The following is a 24,241-nucleotide window of genomic DNA, read 5'->3' as shown; positions in this document are numbered from 1 at the left end:
TCATTTGTTTATTAGCGAGTTCGGACACCAGTTTTTGCGTTTCATGCAGAAGTTCTGCAGTGTCCAATTTTGTAACGAGATCGCATTATATCTTTTAATTGTTTTATTTGTGAAACATAAACCACGCACGTACTTTCCAATCTGTTTGGAGAGCAACGTCTCCAAGACGTTCATTTAGCTGGTATAAAACATCTAATTGATTAAATAGATAGTAATATAACTTCGCTAGGAGTTGATGTTGACAGGCATGACATGCCTGATGCATCATTACAAATGTAGGTCACTATACCACCGCTTCAGTTCAGTTTTGTTGACAAATCAAAGCTGCGTTTTCATTGGTCGCCTGAACCTAGCCGCATCCAATCAGAATTTGAAAGCAAAAACATCTGTTCTGAAGTGAGATATGCCAAGGGTAATAGAAAGAGAATCGGACTAATTACCCTTGGCTAGCGAAGTTGAAAGCCCTCTAAACATTTGAAACGCTCAACAAAAGGCCAAAAAATGAGGCGGTGTAAAACGAGGCTCTAGTCCGAAGACAATCTTTAAGCTATGTACAGTACCTTCCAGGTTTGAGTGAATCATGACGATGTATTAATAGAAAGTTAAATTATAAGGAATTTCACATAGCCAGTAAGGAATAACAAAGGTTCAGTTCAAAGCGGAAACATTAAAATGTTATAAAATCCAACCATTGACTTCATGACGTTATTGAAATGTGCCTTCGACGAAAGTATCATCCTATCTCAGAATTGGTCTTTCTGGATAGTATACATGGTCCTTGCAGAAACATATCTTATATATATTATAAAATGTCTTGCATATATTTTTTGGCAATTAATCTTCGTCTGCTTCTGGTTTGATAAAAATATAATAACCTACCCCGACTACTTGTGGTCTTTGTTATTTGATGTTCGCAATGGAATGTGAGACTTTTGTTTACCTTTCTGGAAACCAGAGAATCAGCTAGAACATACTTTTGTCTGGGGATGCCAAAGGATCAGCCATGGTCACTATAAGACAATTCTAATCTACCACAGTTACCTCCCTTCTCTTCACTCCAACTTTAATAGATCACAATATTATTAGCATTGGTCCAAACATATGCATACTTTAACTAAAGCTTAAGTTCTGTAATTGAATATTACACTCTTTAAAATGAACCTTGACTAATCTTAATCCGACAGAGCTAACTGGACCTCATTTATCTTTTGGCCAGACTTATATAAAACTAGCTGCAATATTGTAGCTCAAAAGACTTTTAGACAGAAAATAGTGTCGTCTTTAGAGCTACAATTGGTGCCTATTACTGCTAATGGAGCAAAGTAATGATTATGCAAACCACTATAAAACGTTTGTTTGCATTTTATCGTACTTGTTTGATATGACTTACCTACTAGGCAATAAAACTGAACCACATAAAATATAAAATTCTCATCGAAGCATTATATTTTTACATAATACATATGAAGGTCTTTCTGAAGGGAATTTATACGGCAAGTCCACAAATTGTGAATTTGACATCGTATGAGCGGTACGGTAGATATAAAGAATGGTAGTTATGTTTGTTTGGACAAAAATAATATGCAAATGCATGTATATGCATAAAATAGTTGGAAACCTACAAAAAAGTATAGAAAACTGTGCCCGAGTGATTTTCGGAGGCAGTGCTCCACTAGGACACATAGGGACCATTTCGTACCCGGCCGAAAGGTATAGTAGGCCGGATACGTATTTTCGTTCTAATATAAAACCAAAGCAACACAAATCACATGTTGTATAATCTTAAAAAGTACAAAATATAAGCATAATAATTTATCAAAAAAGTGTGTTCTTTTCACACTTCAGTATCATGATGAAATTATCAATTTTATTATACAAATAATTTATCATCTTATGCTTGCAGACAACAAATCATCCTCAATATTCATGGGGGGTACAATATACTATCACTGTCATTACATCCACCCCTTGCTATCACAACAGTTATAGTAACAGCTGGAGTACCTAGGATCACAACAAATGAGTTTTATGATAAACCTCTGTGTATATTGATACTTTAATTGGCATAATATTTTTTAAGAATTGCGAAAACAACCCCAAAAATACATTTGTCACAATCACAAAATAAGACATTTTTTTCAAAACTATTTTTTAGCTTCATACCTATACCAGAAATCACACATATAGTCAATATAAGTCTAAAAGTGTTCATCATTTTTGACAAGGTTGTAAACAATATGTTAAAAGGTGATCACTGTCCATCTATAAAATATGGAAAATTAGCAAACAGCAATGGATGAAAATGGGTAAATGTTGCTGACCTTCAGGCTGGAAGGTGACGTTTTCCCAACATGGCACTTAAAACTATGCAATAAATTATGCATACAACTTTCTGGTATGTCTTTCCTTCAATAAAATCATTGGTTTACATTCCTCATTTCCGCCATTTATTGTAATGTATGAAAATATGTTTGACTTTCATTTGACTTCAATCAATCCATAGATATCACAACTTTGCCGATGTTTTGTCGTTTTACGATTATCTTAAAAGCCTCATTAATCTGTGAAAAGAAAGGAGAGAATTAATAATTTATACAAATAACATAATACATGTATAGAAGTTTGAATAGATATACAGAGATATAGTGAAAGATGTTTTTTTGGTTTGTTAACTTCATTGATATTCATTATTAAATTTTTAAAAGATATTGGCTAATTAAAACAAACATTAATAAAGCAAGCAATTAAAATCATAAATTGAGCGCTTAAGCTCTTAGAAACAAACAGTTTAACAGGGAGCAATATAGGTAAGTTAATTGTAATTAAATTGATTACTACAAAGATGATCAATAACTTATGAGTACTGATATATATAGATTTCACATACTTATTTCGTCCTTTCTGGCATCTTTAAATGTATTATTATACAATAAATTTACCTGTGATAATGGCAGTACAGTCCCTATGTGAGGAGAGTTCTCTCCATCAGATATAGCTTTGATACAATCGTCTACAGACTTAGAGAAGAGAGGGTAGTTTTTTCTACTGTAGTCTCCCCAATAAACACCCATCACAGAACACGACTTGAGTAACACCAGATTGGCCGGGATGCTGGGGATCTTTCCAGATGTGTAGCCGATAGTCAAGATTCTACCCTCATGGGCGAGGCTAAGGGAAATTCAAAAGAATTGTTCCTGTATATCTCCGCCGAATGAGGAAAAAATGATTACAAAATATTCCAGGTACATTACTTACTTTATAAAACTTGAAATTTATGTGAAATGAAAATGAAGGATGAAACTATATATGCTTTCCATTCCATGACTGGGGCATTATTGAAATGTTAATTTCAATAAAATTTGATAGAAAAATAAGGTTATTTTTCAGGACCATGTTTGTGACCTAATACCAGTAATTTTGGTACATGTATTGAAAATCTTCACCTTTTTAGACAAGTAAGGAACAAGTCTCCACCAACGGTGTCGTACACCACATTCGGCCCCTTGCCGTTGGTGAGCTCCTTGAGTCGGGCGGGGACATCCTCTGTACTATAATCTATGACATGAGATGCCCCTTTACTCTTTATGACTTCTGCCTTGCTTTGACTGCTGCATGAACCTATAACCTGTTTAGGTAAAAACATTTAATCTGTCTCTTAAAATGAGCTCCTTTTCATTTTTGTTGTCGTTTAATGAGCATATCAATAAACGACAACAAAAAGAAAAGGAGCTCATTTTAGCAAACAGATTATTCTGTCTAATTTCATGGTAGACTGTAGTATGGTAGAAAAAAATACAAAATCTCTAATATAAACACACTATGACAATTCAAAACAAAACTAAAACAGAAGTTGCTTATTTCTTTCAATATCTTGACACTTGGATTAAGTTGCTTATTTCTTTCAATATCTTGACACTTGGAGCAATCTGTATAAAACCATAACTTAATCTCTGCACCATTTCAATCCTCTATGCTAGTAAGCTATATCAAGATCCTTGTGAAGGACACAGGAGTTTAGCAGAATGCTTCTAACAATATGACAATATTCATTTTCATATTATGACACTACAACCAATATTAATCCCTTATGGCCAAATGCTGTACATCAGTGTCAACTTAAATGGCCCATTATTGAAAACAACTACTAACCTTTGCGCCTATAGATGTGACCTTATAAGTACTTTGACCATTACCTAGTTATAGCTTGGCCCTTGATGTAAACTACTACTTATGTAATTACCATGGCCCCTAGTTGTGAACCATTACCTACCATGGCCCCTAGTTGTGAACCATTACCTACCATGGCCCCTAGTTGTGAACCATTACCTACCATGGCCCCTAGTTGTGAACCATTACCTACCATGGCCCCTAGTTGTGAACCATTACCTACCATGGTTGTGAACCCCTACCTGCCCTAGTCTCTGTAGAACCATTACCTACCATGCCCTAGTTGTGAACATTCATAGTTGGAACATTACCTACCATGGCCCCTAGTTGTGAACCATTACCTACCATGGCCCCTAGTTGTGAACCATTACCTACCATGGCCCCTAGTTGTGAACCATTACCTACCGTGGCCCCTAGTTGTGAACCATTACCTACCGTGGCCCCTAGTTGTGAACAATTACCTACCATGGCCCCTAGTTGTGAACCATTACCTACCGTGGCCCCTAGTTGTGAACCATTACCTACAGTGGCCGCTAGTTGTGAACAATTACCTACCGTGGCCCCTAGTTGTGAACCATTACCTACCGTGGCCCCTAGTTGTGAACAATTACCTACCGTGGCCCCTAGTTGTGAACCAATATCTACAGCTGATAGTCCGGTACTTCCTGCCGCTCCTGTCACAAACAAAGTTTCCCTAAAAATCAAACAAATATTGACTCAGAAGCTTTTTAAAGTCAATAAGTTCATCAAAACTATTGAAGGTATTTGTTAACCATAGCATATCACATAGAAAATTGTTTATTGTTACATCACAATGTTCAGCTGAAGGTAGACATGGTCTTTGAGCAATACGAGTTCAAGATAACAAGTTTTGACCTAAAATGGAACACTCGCAGAACATGTTTTGAAATCTAAATTGATTTAAAGAATGAAAACTCTATGGAAATGAGAATGATCAGAGAACACTTTTTGAAAATATTTAATTTCTTAGTAATACATGTATTTAGGGATTTCCATTTACGGATGGAAATCCCTATTGTTATTGTTATGTTTTTTCTTATTATTTTTCTTTTTTTTTTCTTATTTCCACAAATCTTGTTAGCAGGCTATCTCACGAACGGAATAGGGTACGACGCTCAACTTTGGACACGTTATGAACGTATATAAGATCTTGAAATGTACGTTCGATTTTTTACAAAAATGTTCAAGGTCAAGGTCACAGACATAAAAAACGACTTTTTTCGACTAAACTTTAAACGTTCATAACTTCGTAACTGTAGCTGTTCAACGTGTGCATTTCGTTATTTAGGTAGATCACGATATTAAACGTTTTTTTCTTACTACATGTTTTCAGAGATTATGTCTAGGTCAAGAGTTCGCTAGAGATTCAAATGAGGTCAAACAAAGGTCAAAAATGAACTTTACCGTAGAAATGTTTTGAAAGGCGCATATGAAAGAACATACTCTCAAGCACATAAAATGACCAATTTTAAGGTTGTATGATTCAAAATGGCGGAGATATAGGACATCAAAAATCGAAATTTTATTTTTTATTTGTCCTTGCGGCAGACGTTTCAGCGCCTTTAAACCTGTATGTAAACTGTTGATTTTTCATATCTATCTTGTATGAACTTTTGTCTTCAAAAAGTTATGGATTTTAAAGAGGTTATAAAGAAAAATGGCGGAAATATAGCTCTCCAAATATGGCAATTTGTTCCATTTCCTTATTTTTTTTCCATAATTTGTGAGCTCGTAGCGACTTTATCATTTAATGAAGGGTATTGACTTTTTGTAAAAGTAGACTTTCGCATATATTCTGTAAAGGGTTTCAATTTCAAAGACAAAGCTTTAAAAATGATGGAAATATAGCCTTGCAAATATGGCGTTTCGTTCATTTTTTTAACCTAAATTTTACCGTAATTTATGAAATTTCCAAGAGAAATGTTTTGAATTGGATGTGAAAGAGCATGCTCTCAGACACATAAAATGACCAATTTCAAGGTCATATGATTCAAAATGGCGTAGATAAAGGACATCAAAAATCGAAATTTAGTTTATATTGGTTTTTGCGGCAGGCGTTTCAGCGCCTTTAAACCTGTATGTACAGTGTTGATTTTTCATACCTATGGTGTATGAACTTTTGTCTTCAAAATTTATGGATTTTAAAGGGGCTATATAGCAAAATGGCGGAAATATAGCTCTCCAAATATGGCAATTTGTCCCATTTCCTTATTTTTTCCGTAAATAGTGAGCTCGTAGGGCCTTTATCATTTAATGAAGGGTGTTGATTTTTTGTAAATGTAGACATTGACATATTGTCATGATTTTTATGTTCTACATGAACAATGTACACAATCGCCATGTTTGCGTTAATACACGTACATGTACATGTGTAGCTACACCGCATGCATGGGAGGCCTTCCTTACGTGAACCTAGCTATTAATAGGACGTACATTTAATCAAACAAACAAACAAACAAAAAAGATAATACACAAACCCAATAACTGACAGGTTTAAAACCTTTTATGTATGTGGCTGAGCTGTCACATGTGACACCGTATGTTTAACCAAAACCGGTGCTATGTTGGGGAAAATACCCGGCAGTTTTGAAACCACAGAACCAAACAAATTCACGTCAAAATTCTTTACAAATTTTACATCTACATGTATTGCCCGACCCCGCACATTAACCATTAACTGATGTACCCTGAATATATCCAATCAACAGGCTCCGATATATTCACCTCTCTATGAAATCTGCCCCTAAATCTGTTTACGGTTGGACCAGCCTACTTTCGTAAGAAACGCTTTCTGATTAATATTGAGTGAGATCGCCCGTTTGTTAATTCATTCGACTTGAAGCAAAGGAAAAGAGAATTAAAACAATCGTCTGTTCGCTAACATTACTTATATCATTACATAGGTGGAAATCCCGTGTTTTGATCGCGATCAAATCAAGTTATTATTACTTTTTTTTCTTATTTCCACAAATCTTGTTAGCAGGATATCTCACGAACGAAACACAGTACGACGCACAACTTTTGACACATTATGTAGGTACATGAGATCTTGAAACGTACGTTCGACTTTTGACACATTATGTCAAGGTCAAGAGCTCGCTAAGGGGTCAAACAAATCTCAAAAGCAAAAATTGCCACAGAAAAGTTTTGAAAGATAGATTTGAAAGGGCATGCTCTCAGAAATATATAATGAAAAGTTTCAAGTACATCAGAACCAAAATGGCTGAGATACAGACCTTGGAAAACTGCGATTTTGCCGTTTTCCCGCCAAAAATGCACAAGATTTCAGCGCCTTTAATACTTAACATACATGCTTGAATTTTGCAGAGACATAGCATGGACAGATATCTACAACAATTTTATTCCAAAACTTTGTGACTCTGTTACGTCATCAAACTCGATTATACAGATTTCATATTTCAAACACCTATGGCATACATGTGTGCCTGTGTAACGTTGAAAATGGACCCCCGTTGAAAAAACAAAAAAAAATGACCTTGGGTCATTTTTCAACGTTGAAAAATGACCCTGAAAACTATTGAAAACTGAACTTTACGCGCACTTTTTACACCGACCCGTTGAAAATAGACCCCGTTGAAAAGTGACCCCATAAGAACTCATTTTTACACAACAACACAACACGACACCAAAACACCACGAAACCACACAACATTACACAGCACATCAACACACCAACACTACACAACACAACGCCACACAACAACACAACAAAATAACACAACATCCCATTACACAATACATACAACAAAACATCACACAGCACATCAACACACCAACTACACAACACCACACAAAAACACAACAAAAGATACACAATATAACACAAAATAACATCACACAACACAACAACGCATCTCACTAAACACAACATCACACAACACAAAACCACACAACACAAGAATACATTACACAACAACACGACACAATATCACAACAAAAACATCACACAACACAACAACAACACACGCAACAACATCCAACAACACAACAACACCAACAACACAACACAACACAACATCACACAACATAACACAACAGCACATCACACAACATAACACAAGGACACACCACACAAACACGCAACAACAACACAACACCTAACAACAACACACAACAACACAACACGCCTCACAACTCAACATAAAAACAAAACATCACACAACAACACAAACAACACATAGCACAACAACACACAGCACAACAACAACACACAACCACGCACCAACAAATACAACACACACCCAAAAACAATACAACAACACACAACACAAATCACACAACACACACACAACACACAATACAAAAAACAACAATACAACACCACCTAACAACCACAATACCCGACAGTAACACAACATCACACAACATAACGCAACAACACATCACACAACAACAACATTACACAAACACGGAACAATTAAACAACACAACATAAACACAGCCACACAGCATACAACAACACACAACACCAATATCACACAACACTATAACATTACACAGCCACACATAACAACACAATAACACACAACATCACACAACAACACACAACTACAACACACAACAAACAACATACAACACACAACCACAAAACAACACAACACAACCATACGCAGAACACAACATAACTGATCCATACGCAGATATTATACATGTATTCTTGTATTGCAGGGAATAAATATATATTAACAATTACTGACTGCATGACAAACGTAAAATCGTCGAAAATATAATCATAAAAAATCATTAAGAAACAAATTATAATATCCATAAATATAGTTTTGTAACACTATCCACTGGTACTCGGAAGTGAACACCACATAGTACAATCTTTTCAAAAGATCATCCGTTCATTTTTCAACAGACCTGCCGTTGAGAATTGACCCTAGACACTGTCAATTTTCAACGGCATGTTCAATTTTCAACGGCATTCGGGATCCGTTTTCAACGTTGAAAACAGACCCGAGGTCAATTTTCAACGGAGGTCCATTTTCAACGTTACACCTGCATGAATTAAGATTAAAATTAAAATTATAGTCAAGGTCATACAAGTCACATATGCTACATCAGTACAATTGTTGTAGAACATCTTTACATCAAAGACCGATTGCCGCATGTCAAAATAAGTTTTTTTTGTATGACCTTAATCACTCTTGAAGGTCACGGTAGTAAAATGTTGAATTATATGCTGAAATATCATTTTACATTAACACAATTCCTTTGAAACATCAGCTGAGCTCATGTATGGTATAAATGTATACGCTTACAATCGAATTACGTTGACATGAATTCAAGGTCACAATGGTCAAATCTTGCCCCAAGAGCACAACATAGTTCAAGTTATATGTGTCGTAAGTTTCATACTCACGAAACAAGAAGAGCTTTTAATATGTTATCCACCACCAATAGTTACCAACATTTTGAGAATTGCAATATTTACAATGCATAGAGTTTAATTTTACAAAGTCAAATAAGTGTTCAAAATTAATTTTTGCGGTATATTTACTGCCTAAAAGTGATGATATTTGCCACTTCAGTGCAGAAGAATAAATACACACGGTCCGACCATGAAGCTAAGTTGTGGTCTGCTATTTTATTTTACATTTTGACAATGGTATCAGTAATAATAAAGTGACCTTTTCACGTATACTCTCATCTAAACATACATAAAGCATAAAGACAAGAACTAATATGGTGCATAAATGATGTGTTGTAACGAGTGCCTATAAAGCTTCATGATTTTCACGGGATCTCAGCGCATTTTTTGCACATACATGTAGTTATATACCATGGAGCGATGTTTAGAACAGTTTTTGTTTCAATGTCATATCATACAAATTGGCCGAGATATTAACTCATGAAATTGGCAATTTGATTATCAAAGTTAAATACGATTGCGACCGTTCGCCAAGATCATCTCGAGTTGCGTCTTTTTCACCATCATTTAACTTACTTACTAGTTACTGAAACCAAAGGTATAGAATTGCATAAGGACAAAAACAATTCATAATATTAACATATACATGTACATCGTTGTTTGAATGCTGTTAGATCTGGCTGCTATTGAGACGCGCAGTGTTACGTGTTAATATAATCACATATAAAATATATACAGAACTTGTTTATACAAAAGTGGCGGCTTCATTTCACATAAATCACTCAAAATGTTGAGGTTTCATTTATAGATATAGTATATCTTATTACCCTATCTTAGGCAGTGATCCGTTCAATGCACATGCATGTTTCACAAAAAGTTATATACATTGTAATTTGTCCTCTATCTATGTTGCATTTGTTGAATGTTGTAAATATGTTTCTGTAAACAGTTTTTTTTTAATTTACTAATAATAAAGTTTGAAGTTTGAAAGTACAGAGACACGACAGGTAGTGATCCATTCAGCTGATTTTATTGCATCATTTCCATTAAAGTGCAATTTAAAGAATCTTTTAAAACTTAGAAACCTTTAACAGACAACATCAACTAAACCACAATTATGGGCACTGTCTAGACCCAGTAGGTTGCTAAATCGACAAGTTTGTCTGTCATTTTTCACAAAAGCTCTCATCTTAACATGCATAAAGCGTAAAGACAAGAACTAATTTGGTACATACATTTGGATGATTTTCACGGGATCTCAGCGAATTTTCAATTTGGTGTTTAATGGCCAATTGTCACACATTCATGTAGGTATATTATATACTATGGAACGATGTCTATAACAGTTTTGAGTTTCAAGGTCATATCATACAAAATGGCAGAAATATTGCCATCAAAATACTGTCATCAAAGTTATCATGTAGGTATATACTATGGAACGATGTCTAAAACAGATTTGATTTTCAAGGTCATATCATACAAAATGGCAGAAATATTGCCATCAAAATACTGTCATCAAAGTTAAATACACGATCGCGCCCGGTCACGAAGACAACTCGAAGTGCGTCCTTTTGGCCATGAAACTAAAGGTATAGAATGCATTTACAAGACTGCATAAGGACAAAAATTTTGAAGAATGATGTGTTTTTTGAAAATATTAATATATAATCGTTCTTTGGATACTGTTAGAGTAGGCCGCCACTGAGGCGCACAGTGTTACGTGTTAATCACTAAATATACTGTAAAATATACAGAACTTGTTTATACAAAAGCGGTGACTCTATTTCACTTTACACACAATACAATGAGGCAAGATTATATTCCAATTGTTTTATTACTGATACATCTATCTAATTCAAAAGCAATTAAATCCTACTATGAAATTTACAAATAAACCCAACAATCTAAACTATGACTAAATAACCTAACATGTGGCTTCTTGGGAGTTACTCGTATGACTACAAATATACTTGTTATATAGGAAGACTTCTACCCTTAATTTTACCAGGGATGACAGTTGGTAGTAGACTAAAGGTTACACCCTTGTGCACACGGAGTGCACTACGTTTAGCTACAGGTAGACACGGAGTGCACGAGGTTTAGACTACAGATAGACACGGAGTGCACAAGATTTAGACTACAGGTAGACACGGAGTGCACAAGATTTAGACTACAGGTAGACACGGAGTGCACTACGTGTGAACACGGTGTCCACTACAGGTGGACATCGTGTCCAGGTACATTGAGACCTAGACAGACAAGGTGATGTGTTACAGTTAGGGATCGGGGAAGAATAAGTTCTTCAATTTGAAATAATACATAATTATAATTTTTAGTGTTTATTTTTTTAATTACAACATCTACAATTTAATGTACAATATATATAACTATATAATACAATATTTTTTAGTATACATGAATAAAACCTTTTCACTGCAAAAGTAATAAAGATTGATTTATATTCATTAAGTATATGTCTATCTAATTTTATATCAGTAGTTTCCATTTCTTATCTTAAATTGTCTATATTACGTTTTCAAAAGTAAATGTTTTATGGGTAAATTGCATTAAATATATATATATATATATATATATATATCATTTACATCAAGCATTTTCACAAGTCAAAAACAACTTTGAATTGCAGCAAAAACCAGTCCTAATGTGCTTTTGAGACACCTTTTCTTTTATAATAAGCTATCAGTAATACAATCATATACCGGGTAATACATAGCTTTTAAACAAAAAGATTTGGTGCCTATCAAACAGTTGTCTAGCGATACCCTTGTAGATCGTCTTTCATTAAAATATATACACTTTTATAATATTTTTCTTGCTGTTTTAAGTTCTAAAAGTATTGTACGTAAAAATAGCTTAATTACATATTCTTTATTAAAAACTGAACGTCTTTAAAAGATCATGCAGAATTAAATCCACTTCAAACTATATGATGTCCTCCACTAATTGGTGGCTAGTCTACCTACAAGTACCCAATTCAGCTTGTTTTGATTCTTAATTACCGGTACACACAATAAGTTTATGATCCCAACCCCGCAAGTTATCTTGATCGTATATTGCGTCATGGTCCAATAATTATAACTTGTCAAACATACAGGTAAGCCACAGTATCCAGCTATACAGGTGCCTCAAGTTGACCATCGATAGATGGCCAGATGGCAGAATCGTTAAATTACCTTCTGTGTTTGCACGGCTTTATGAGAATGGGGGCAGTATCTTTATATAAGATGTGATTTTAGAATTGTTTCTATGGAAGTTTGTTAAGACAAACAGACAAACAAATATACTTTACCGTTTAAAAATCATATAGGTTCATGAGTTTGAAACACATAAGTACCATTCTTATTAGATACATCCCAATCTACACCCCACCCCCCACCCCCTGGGGGGTGTAGATTGGGATGAGGGATGAGGTAAAAACTAGCTGGCAAAACATATAGTAAGTGATGCTGAATACACCTCAATTATTGTCATGACAGGCAGCCGTGAAGTGGAGCTGACGGTAGCTGTACAATGCTAAATCATGCATGTCTGTCACAACCTAGAATTTACCAATAATACATGTATATATTATAATCAAAATTAATGTAGATTAGGTACTTATTCAACATTGTAATATGGTATTTTATATACATATTCATGATAATCAGGTTTCTGATATATGTAAAAAAGCCAGTGTAAAAAAAATAAAAAAAAAATAAATATGATATTCCAATGAAATGTTTTAGTTAACTTTTGGATGCTTCAAATATACAGATATACATATCCAATAATCTTGAAATAAATGTTTTTGTGTTAAATGTATTTAGTGCACTGTGCTATAAATGGACTCCAGGGTGGATAAGGTACTCATGAATACAGTGTTGTTAGTGTGATACACTTGACAAATATTGAAGGGTACCCAAAGAAGGCCCCAGGCCCCTGGCCCCACTCTCACCAATGTTAGGTAATTTAGATTATCATACCCGTGTGGTTGATGGAACAGTATGAATCCAAGTGACAATGGCAACTGCAGTCCTAGCCTAGGGGTCTACCTTTCGAGCAGGCAAATTTAAGTGAACAATATACATGTACTACATGTAATAGTATGGATCATACATTAATATATATATTGTTATCATATAACTCACGCGGTTTGTAAAAGAAGGTCAGAATAGGATATTGTCAAATTATCAAGGTTTCTAGAATTAAAATAATTATGACAAATTCAGAATCTAATCAACAACTATGAATCTACAGTTTAAATGGGTAGAAGTTGGATTTATTTTGATTCTGTCTGTTTGATTTGTTATCAGACATGTGACCTACATTTTAGCGATCGGTCCTTTGAACAGTGTTGATGCTCACGAGCAGCCACATGCCCGATAATAAATTTTTGCTTTCTTAAGCCAGTGCTTACAGGTTCCTCAATCGGTTGAGTGTAATAAAGTGTAATTTCTAATGCCGATTTTTAACGTCTATGGACGATTTCTCATTTTCCCAATGCTTTGCAACGCGCCAGGTTCCATGTAGCAAATGTATACGTATTATACATTTGACTAGTCCGAATGATTCTGACTGACGTGGGCTATAGTCTATCATCCGCCCACGTCAGTATATAAAAAGCGGATAGATATCAAACATACTTGGACTAAATTTGACAGGATTAAAACTATTCGGCTCGTTAGAAACTATATCTACTGGGTTCGGATGTGTTGCTTGGTGTCTTCGGCGGCATGCTTCAGTGATATAGCACTATAAAAAGGGCAAAAGTTCCACTATACAAAAAGACACAACACGAACATACCGCAGTCTCCCAGTACACCCACCTCGCACAACATACACGCAACACACCGCATACATGGGAGGCCGTCCTTAAATGACCATAGCTGTTAATAGGACGTAAATAAATCAAACAAACAAACAAACAAACATACTGGGAACTATCCATTGATGAGACATAACCAGTATGTGATTTACCGTACGCAGTTAATTTGCAACGCAGTTAATTTGCTTTTATAAATTCTATAATTAACGCCCTTATTTATAAATTAAATTGTATGATGATATATATTTATATATTTTACTTTATATGTATCTATTCAAATAAACATTACACTACGAATGATTTCCAGTTATTAACGGCAATTTTTATATTGCAATAAATATTATGTTTCTGATCGCAATAACTATTTCTATCTGACAAAGTCCATACAGTATAGACTGCACAGGGGGCCAACTCAATGAAAATGGATGTTGTCATACATTTTTTGTATTTGGAGGATGGACTGATGAGTATATATGACAGTCATATGATTTTTTTTTCGAAAAATACGAGATTTGAAAAATTATTAAAAAATCGGGATATTTACTATAAAACAGAGAAAGGGACGACAGTCGCCATATTGAATTTTTTACCCCCACCTCGATTAAAGTTAATTTTTTCACAATAGTATACCTTTTTTCCTAGAGTCATAATCACGCATCAGTCCTCCGATAATCCATAATCACACACAAACCATGCAAAAGCATATAAACGATGTCTATATAGTCAAACGCAATATTTTAATCCAAAATTACCGGCGCTGTCTGACTTGTGACATCGAAAGCAACGTCCTAGTGAAGAGCGATTAGAGTGACTTCCCCTGCAGTGTAATTCAATGGGTTTAGTCAGAGGTATTCCGATACATTTTAATATTCAAATTTTCCGCGAAAACAAACGTATCGGAATATCTCTGATTAAACCCATTGAATTACACTGCAGGGGAAGTCACTCTAATCGCTCTTCACTAGGACGTTGCTTTCGATGTCACAAGTCAGACAGCGCCGGTAATTTTGGATTAAAATATTGCGTTTGACTATATAGACATCGTTTATATGCTTTTGCATGGTTTGTGTGTGATTATGGATTATCGGAGGACTGATGCGTGATTATGACTCTAGGAAAAAAGGTATACTATTGTGAAAAAATTAACTTTAATCGAGGTGGGGGTAAAAAATCCAATATGGCGACTGTCGTCCCTTTCTCTGTTTTATAGTAAATATCCCGATTTTTTAATAATTTTTCAAATCTCGTATTTTTCGAAAAAAAATTACATGACTGTCATATATACTCATCAGTCCATCCTCCAAATACAAAAAATGTATGACAACATCCATTTTCATTGAGTTGGCCCCCTGTGATAGACTGCAGAATCAATACATATTTTCTCATATTTCTGTGGCACATCATCTAGTCTGTCTGTGGTCTGGATGTCTTGGATATTTTACCTGGACACGATGTCCACCTATAGTGGACACCGTGTTCACAAGTAGTGCACTCCGTGTCTACCTGTAGTCTAAATCTTGTGCACTCCGTGTCTACCTGTAGTCTAAACCTCGTGCACTCCGTGTCCACTCGTAGTTCACACCGTGTGCACAATGTGTAACCTTTAGTCTACTACCAGAGACTTAGATATAAGTCTCTGCTACTACCAACTGTATATTATATACTATGGAACGATGTCTAAAACAGATTTGATTTTCAAGGTCATATCATACAAAATGGCAGAAATATTGCCATCAAAATACTGTCATCAAAGTTAAATACACGATCGCGCCCTGTCACGAAGACAACTCGAAGTGCGTCCTTTTGGCCATGAAACTAAAGGTATCGAATGCATTTACAAGACTGCATAAGGACAAAAATTTTGAAGAATGATGTGTTTTTTGAAAATATTAATATATAATCGTTCTTTGGATACTGTTAGATTAGGCCGCCACTGAGGCGCACAGTGTTACGTGTTAATCACTAAATATACCGTAAAATATACAGAACTTGTTTATACAAAAGCGGTGACTCTATTTCACTTTACACACAAAAGCAATTATAAATCCATCTACTATGAAATTTACAAATAAAATAAACCAACAATCTAAACTATGACTAAATAACCTAACATGTGGCTTCTTGGGAGTTACTCGTATGACTATAAATATACTTGTTATATAGGTAGACTTCTACCCTTAATTTTACCAGGAATGACCCATCTGGTATTAGGTTATGCTTTAGAAATATTGCAGGTAGACTTCTACCATGCATTTAGGGGTGACCTTATTTACCAGGGGCGGACCCATCTGGTTTGAAGTCAATTTTCCTACCGGGGACCTTATTTACCGGGGGCGTCCCCATCGGTATCAGGTTAAGAATTTTTTCTACCAGGGACAACTTTATTTACCAGGGTAGCACCTCAGCCGGTATCAAGTTAAATCCTCTGGTTGAATTGATAGATCTTATATATAGGTATGATTTTTATTTCAGGGACAACCTTATTTACCAGGGGTACAACCTCAACCAGTATCAAGTTTAAATCCTCTGCGTACATATTCATTTCAGAAAATTATTTTAATTGATCTATCAATTATCTGAATTGGGGATAAAAATTGTTGTTTGCTACCAGTTGTTTGTAATTTGTTGAGTAACTCCAAAACATAATAACATATTTTGATAAGTATCTTGAGAAAGCATATTACAATAAATTATAATTAAAGGTATGTAATTAACAAAACAACATAAACTTTAGGAGTATCTGAGACAATAACAAGCAAATGACTCTGTTCCAAGAATTATGAAATTGACCGAAGCCCAGCTATCTAGTACCTAATATTTCTGTCACATAAGATTTGCCCAATCATAATTGACTGTCTTGGTCATGTGACTAATCAGCTTAAGACTAACTAAGGACGCTGTCGAAGCAAGTGTCCTCTACTGATTGGTTAAAGACTAGACCCCCTAAACTATAATACCCTAAATTATGTACACACACCCACACCATCTCAGCCATTCTAAATTACAATATTTTTCCCCCGGGGTCACCCTCAGACCCCTAAAACACCAAAATCTCGCGCCTTCGGCGCTCACACGCTAATTTGGCCAATTTGCGTATTCGTTAATTTCCTTTTAGCAACCCCACTGTCTATAAATGTGTACAAGGATTAAATTTAATGATATATGAAAAATGTACATAAAGCATACATGGCTTGGAGTTGAATTAATCTCCTCATGTAGGTGCGGCGGTTACAAAATATTGAGGACCTTTGCCCCCCCCATTACGTTTCATCTTCCTACGCCACTGCATGAAATGGCATATTTTTGCCTGCTGTAACGATACAGTACAATATCAAGTAGTCGAAGATGAAGGGACTACCTTAAGTTCTATTCATCTAGACTTCGACGCATACACTGTCTAGACACTGCACCTAGTTGTGGTTAAGTTGATCACTTACAAAGTTTTTAAATTTTGAAATTTTGTTTTCAAATTACAATTTTATGGGACTGATGCAATAAAATCAACTGAATGGATTGCTGTCTGTCGTGTGAAACATACATGTGTATTGAACGGATCACTGCCTATGATAGGATATTAAAAATATATTTTTAAATGAAATCTCATTTTGTGTAATGTATGTGAAATGAATCCGCCACATTTTAACAACCATTTTATGTGGTTATTAACACGCAACACTGCGCGTGTTAGTTCGCTAAACCTGCCTACATTATTAGGCCTTTGAAATGGTTTTTTGCCTAATTTTAGTCAGCTCCCGATACCTCTTAAAATGTGAAATCGTAGGAAAGATTTGGCCTACGCTACGTCAGCGGCATATATCTAATACATCGTCCATACCCTGCTGCCCCCATGTTATATCTCATTTGTGAAATTAAAAAACTCTGCACAATGAAATACTTCTGAGACCCTTCTATTTCACACATTTGTAATGGCCCCCGACTACACATATATTTGAGTAAACGGCAACAAATCACCTTCGCTTCCGGTTTTAAAGTAAACGGCAACAAATCACCTTCGCTTCCGGTTTTATTTTTAAAAATCCACATGGAGTTGAGAGGTAAACAAAATGCCAGCCACGTGTACAAAATGTAGTGAGCTACATGATATATATATATATGCAACGTGGATATCGCGAAAGTGATGCGGTACCGCCGCCGTGTTCAATTTGAATGTTTGACAACATGTCGTGTATGTCGACCATGATTCCACTATAACAAATCTAAGTGGCTGGCATTTTGTTTACCTCTCAATAGACAGCCTATTAATCTGTCTGCTCGTACTAAATGACAGGACACACACTGCGTACAGCACGCGCATACTTTGAGATATATTTTATTAAGTCAGATAGACAAACAACAGTGGCGTTCGAAGATGAAACGTAATGGCGCGAGATTTTGGTGTTTTAGGGTCTGAGGGTGACCCCCGGCAAAAAATATTGTAATTTAGAATGGCTGAGATGAGTTTTACAATGTATTTTGAAGATTTTACGAGCGCCCGAAAGCGCAAGATTTTGGTGTTTGGGGGGGTCCGGGGCCTCACCTGGGAAAAATATTACGATTTACAATAGCTTAAATGAGTTTTGATGAATTTGCGAGCGCCCGAAAGCACAAGATTTTGTTGTTTGGGGGGTTCAGGGGTCACCCCCGGAAAAAAATTACGATTTAGAATGGCTTAGATGAGTTTTACGATGCATTTTGATGAATTTGCGAGAATTTGGTGTTAGGGGGTTGTGGGGTCTCCCCTGGGAAAAAAAAATTACGATTTAGAATGGATGAGATGAGTTTTACGATGTATTTTAATGATTATAAAGCGTTCTTAACATGGTATTTTTTTCGATTTAAAGCTACCTGCATTTAGAAATGATAATTGTGTCATCATAACATTATGCAACCCTACTCGAACTGAATATACCGGCTTCACACCATCGGCACATTGTTGTGTAATATAAAAAAAAAAAAATATCTGTCTCGCCAAGACATATAAACAAATTGATCTTTTAAGAGATATTTTTTAAATCGTACATAGAATCCCTTGATGGACATTTTTATTCTAGTTCGTGTGTATTGAATTTTTGCTATTAAAGGTTTGAACATTATGTGCTTGAATGTTTTAGGAAAATGTGCCGCGCAGACATAATCGTGTGTTTGTTTGTCTGAGTTAATAAAACCATATCTGGAAGTATGTTCATGGAAAATGCAGTGTGTCCTGTCTGTAACCGGACATTTGCACAGTCCGATTAAAAGACGGATGGAATGAAGGACACGTTGATACCCGTATTCAACCAGATACATTGTGTATGTAATCATTATATTCGTTCTTTCTTTCGGGTGTACGTTTGTTCGTTCTTTCGACCGTTTGTTCACTAATTACAGATAGTTCGATTTTATGCGAAGAGAAAAATTATCAAAGCGATCACCTGATCGATTACAAAATTATTTGCTGGATGGAAATCCTGTGTTTTGATCGCGATCAAATCTAGTATTTTATAGAATTTGCTTACAGATTAAGTTCCACCAAATTCATGTCACATTAAACTGGATCTTTCTTCTGTCAAGAATGAAAGTATCATTTCATGGAAAAATATTATCAAAAAGTCTGTACCTAAGAAATGTTAAACAAACTGAATACTAGTACCCCTTCTGAAGGTTGGCCTTTTCCAGTGCCATCCGGGATGTGCCATAGTTGATTACAGATGATGCAGCGACCTCAAACGACACTGTATTGGGAAGCTTCTTTAAAGCCTGTTCAAGTAACATACAAAAGAACATCTAGGCTTAGTGAATGTTATCTTTAGATTATTTCTGGCAGTCTTACAAAATTCTTTAAACTACAGGCAATTACTTACACACTACATTCTTTCAATTTTATTGGTTTTCCATACAGTGAAACATCCGAGTCTTAATACTTGGAAACAGATTATGTTATTTCTTTCTTATAAATTTTGATGTCTTGTAATCCGGCCAACAAACAAAGGTAGACTTCATGGCTTTTATGCAATTATTGACCTTGTCTTAATTATGACCATGAAAATAGATTGAATTTAGATATAGCAATATTAATTGAGGCATCTTATGCAATACAATTCCTCATGCATTTCAGCACCAAGTACCAAATGTGATAAGAATTTAACAAATTTCAAACCGCTGAAAAATACTCAGAAATGCATGTATAGGTATGGTGTAAATGAATAATTTTACTGTAAGTGTCATTTAAGAGAAATGATCTATAGAAATTAGTAAACGTTATCCTATTTTATGAAACACAATTTGTTTTCAACAATATCACCTTTTACATACTGTATCTTCATTTTAGGCCTTCTCTGGCCGTTCAAATTATAGAACCTTGACCTCTGACTGACATGAACTATGACCTTATCACCTGTGACCATGAACTCTAATCCTATCACCGTTGACCTTGAATTCTATAACCCTATCACCTCTGACCTCAAACTCTAACCCTATCACTTGTGACCTTGAACTCTAACCCTATCACCTGTTATCTTGAACTCAAATCCTATGATATGTGACCTTGAACTCTAACCCTATCACCTGTGATCTTAAATTCTAAACCTATCACCAGTGACCTTGAATTTTAACCATATCACCTGTTACCTTGAACTGTAACCCTATCACCTGTGACCTTGAACTCTAACCCTATCACCTGTGATCTTAAACTCAAATCCTATGACATGTGACCTTGAACTCTAACTCTATCACTTGTGATCTTGAATTCTAACCCTATCACTAGTGACCTTGAATTTTAACATATCACCTGTTACCTTGAACTGTAACCCTATTACCTGTGACCTTGAACTCTAACCCTATCACCTGTGATCTTGAACTCAAATCCTATGACATGTGACCTTGAACTCTAACCCTATCACCTCTAACTTTGAACTCTAACCCAATCACCAGTGACCTTGAATTTTAACCATATCACCTGTTACCTTTAACTGTAACCCTTTCACCTGTGACCTTGAACTCTAACCCTATCACCTGTGATCTTGAACTAAAATCCTATGACATGTGACCTTGAACTTTAACCCTTTCACCTGTGATCTTGAATTCTAACCCTAACAACTTTGACCTTGACATCTAGCCCTATCACCTGTGTGTGATGACTTACCATTTCTGGGATGACTGTGTGCTCTGAGAAGCCACCACCTGACTTAAGTACACCAAACACCTTATCATTGATCTTCACTGTCTTTACCTGACCACCAACAGCCAACACTTCACCGGAAATCTCCATACCTAAAATATGTCATATTAGAACCTAGCTGCTTCACAACATATTGTCATTGATTAATATATCAGCTAAGCTATTAAAACAGTGTGTATTACGACAGTGATAGTAACCCCTAGAGTATCGAGGATGATGTTTAAATTGTTATAAGATATTATCATAAATAATGTGACAAATTACTAAAATACACAATAAGAAACTAAAGTGAGTGCAAATCAAATGCATGAATATTGACCTCCTTTCGAGGGGTTCAAATCCTGAGCATCAAATGACAAATAATGATTAAAGTTATACAGACCAGGTACAAATGGAGGACTGGCCGCCTCCTGGTACAGTCCTTTACACTGTAAAATGTCGGCATAGTTGATCCCACAGGCTTTAATGGCTACAGATACCTACAATAGCAACACATCCTAATACTTTATAACAGTAATTTTCAATGATATAAGGCGTGTGATGTCAAGAAATTTCTAACATTTATATTTATTTATGCAGTGGAATTTGAACATAAATATGTGAAACTTGACTGATATAACTGGCACACATAGTAAAATAGTCCGCTTTACCTGCTTATTATTAGGTTAGGTCTTTTGTTTGTTTTGGTTTTGCCTTATATAAATTTGAGGCAAAAAAAAGCCTAATAATATACGCATCAGATTTAGCGGACTAACAAAGTAGCGGCTGTAAACCTGTCCCTAAAGACCACTCAAGGGACCCTATATATAAGTGCTCTTGTTAAGCAGGTTGTCTTTATACAGAGGTGATCATTAAGGCAGCTAGGTTTAAATACAGTATTGATAAGTGAGGCTTGTAAAATGCCTGACTACAAACGGTGCACAAAATAATGTTCAAAAACTTATGAATACATGTTGACTGAAACTCACCTTTTTCCAATAGAATGACTTTAAATCTTGAATGTGAAAAGCATACAAACAGAAAATGACTTGCAAAATTATTTAAAGAGACAAAAACAAAACTGGAGCAGATGACCTTTTGGAACTTATGTTTTCCTCATTATTTTTTTCATTTATGTACTTTTTCTTTCATACCTTACCTCGTGTTTACCAAGAGTAGAGGGATCAAATGTTTTCCCATCATCAACAATTTCCAGTGGTTTAGTAAAGTCTGTACAAACTGCTGACTTGTATGTAGCATTCTGGTATCTCTCAGCTCTCCTTCAATAGCAAAATATTTCATGTTAAATATTAATGTGTTAAGCAGATTGTTTTACCCGTGTGAATGCTGACGGTTAAAAATGTCATTAATTTATGGTAAGATAACCTATGCTAGGGTAAAAATAACTCATAAAAGGGTAGACAACTCAGGTAGATAAATTATATAAAGGTGTAGATCACTCATACAAAGGTAGATAACTCATACAATGGTAAACAACTCAGGTAGATAAATTATATAAAGGTGTAGATCACTCATACAAAGGTAGATAACTCATACAATGGTAAACAACTCAGGTAGATAACTTATATAAAGGTAGATAACTCATACAGGGGTAGATAACTCTTGAAAGACTCATATACTGTACATGTATATGTAAACTGTACTAGGTAACATAAATACATTATTTATTGCAAGAGTAGATATCTCCTATACAATGTTGATAATTCTGTATTTCAAAAGATGTAATATTGAAACATTGCACAATAGAAATGTATTGTACATGTATCATAATAAACCATTGTTTTAAATTCAAATTAAGACTGTGATCCAAAAGAACAGCAGATTAATCCAAAATACAAATATATCATCATTATTCTAACAGTCAACAATGATTGAACAACGAAAATAAAGTCTGCATTGGAACAAATACGAGTTACTTCCCTTGCGCTGCTATGCTGAAGCGAGAAGACCTTTGCCCAGGGAATAAGCATTGTGTTTACAGGATCAAGATCAAGTATATCTTTTATTTATGATAATTTCTTTGGTGTGTAAGATGTACAATATATCATTACTTGTCTACTGACCTGCAGCACGTCGTCAAATCCCGCAATTTCCTGCTCCAAAGTTTTGAAACGTTCATCTTCGTGTGGTCCGGTTAAATGTGAATGTATATAGACAAATGTAAACTTCCGGTCCAGGGAACCACGTGTTTCGCTCTAGGGAAATTCGTCTGTATCATATTTGTATGTGAGTATGATCTGTACAATGTAGCTAATAGTTATGTATGGCTATCATATTCAATAAATAGATTTACAGTATTGAAATTCAAAATATCATATTTTCAAACGGAAAAACTCATTTTACTGTCACATAAAATATAAATGCAAGTAGATCTAGTGACAAGGAAACTTTCATCACCGGTGTCATATCAAACTTGTATCCAGGCACAGGGCCTCGTTACTAATGATATATATAAGATAGGTCACGTCTATTTACATACAAAACGAGGCCCTGTGATCTAGGCAAGAACTTTAGAAAATGAGAAAATTAAACTAAGGATCTTATTATTACAGTTTAAACTTTTTACTATTTACCGGCCTTGGAAGTAAGCAATTACTTGTACAATGTGCACACATGTATTGGCGTTTAATATTGGCTTTGATAGCAGGCACATTATTAACCTAAGGGTGTAGTA

General features: G+C 35.2%; 1 protein-coding gene across 1 annotated transcript; it reads right to left on the bottom strand.

Annotated features, from left to right (window-relative positions):
* Positions 1–1,264: 1,264 nt before the first annotated feature.
* Positions 1,265–23,940, bottom strand: LOC138335935 (quinone oxidoreductase-like protein 2 homolog). Its single transcript, XM_069285136.1, has 9 exons — positions 23,631–23,940; positions 22,706–22,826; positions 21,950–22,046; positions 21,532–21,659; positions 20,041–20,147; positions 4,783–4,861; positions 3,444–3,625; positions 2,940–3,168; positions 1,265–2,561 (listed from the first exon to the last, which is right to left on the bottom strand). Exons 1-9 carry the CDS (start codon positions 23,684–23,686, stop codon positions 2,493–2,495), a joined length of 1,068 nt encoding a protein of 355 aa, XP_069141237.1. The 5' UTR covers positions 23,687–23,940; the 3' UTR covers positions 1,265–2,492.
* Positions 23,941–24,241: the final 301 nt, after the last annotated feature.

This window comes from Argopecten irradians, chromosome 12 (genome assembly GCF_041381155.1).
Source record: "Argopecten irradians isolate NY chromosome 12, Ai_NY, whole genome shotgun sequence".
Classification (NCBI taxonomy): domain Eukaryota; kingdom Metazoa; phylum Mollusca; class Bivalvia; order Pectinida; family Pectinidae; genus Argopecten; species Argopecten irradians.
The sequence above is the reverse complement of the archived record's forward strand: the minus strand, read 5'-3'. Positions and strand labels throughout refer to the sequence as shown.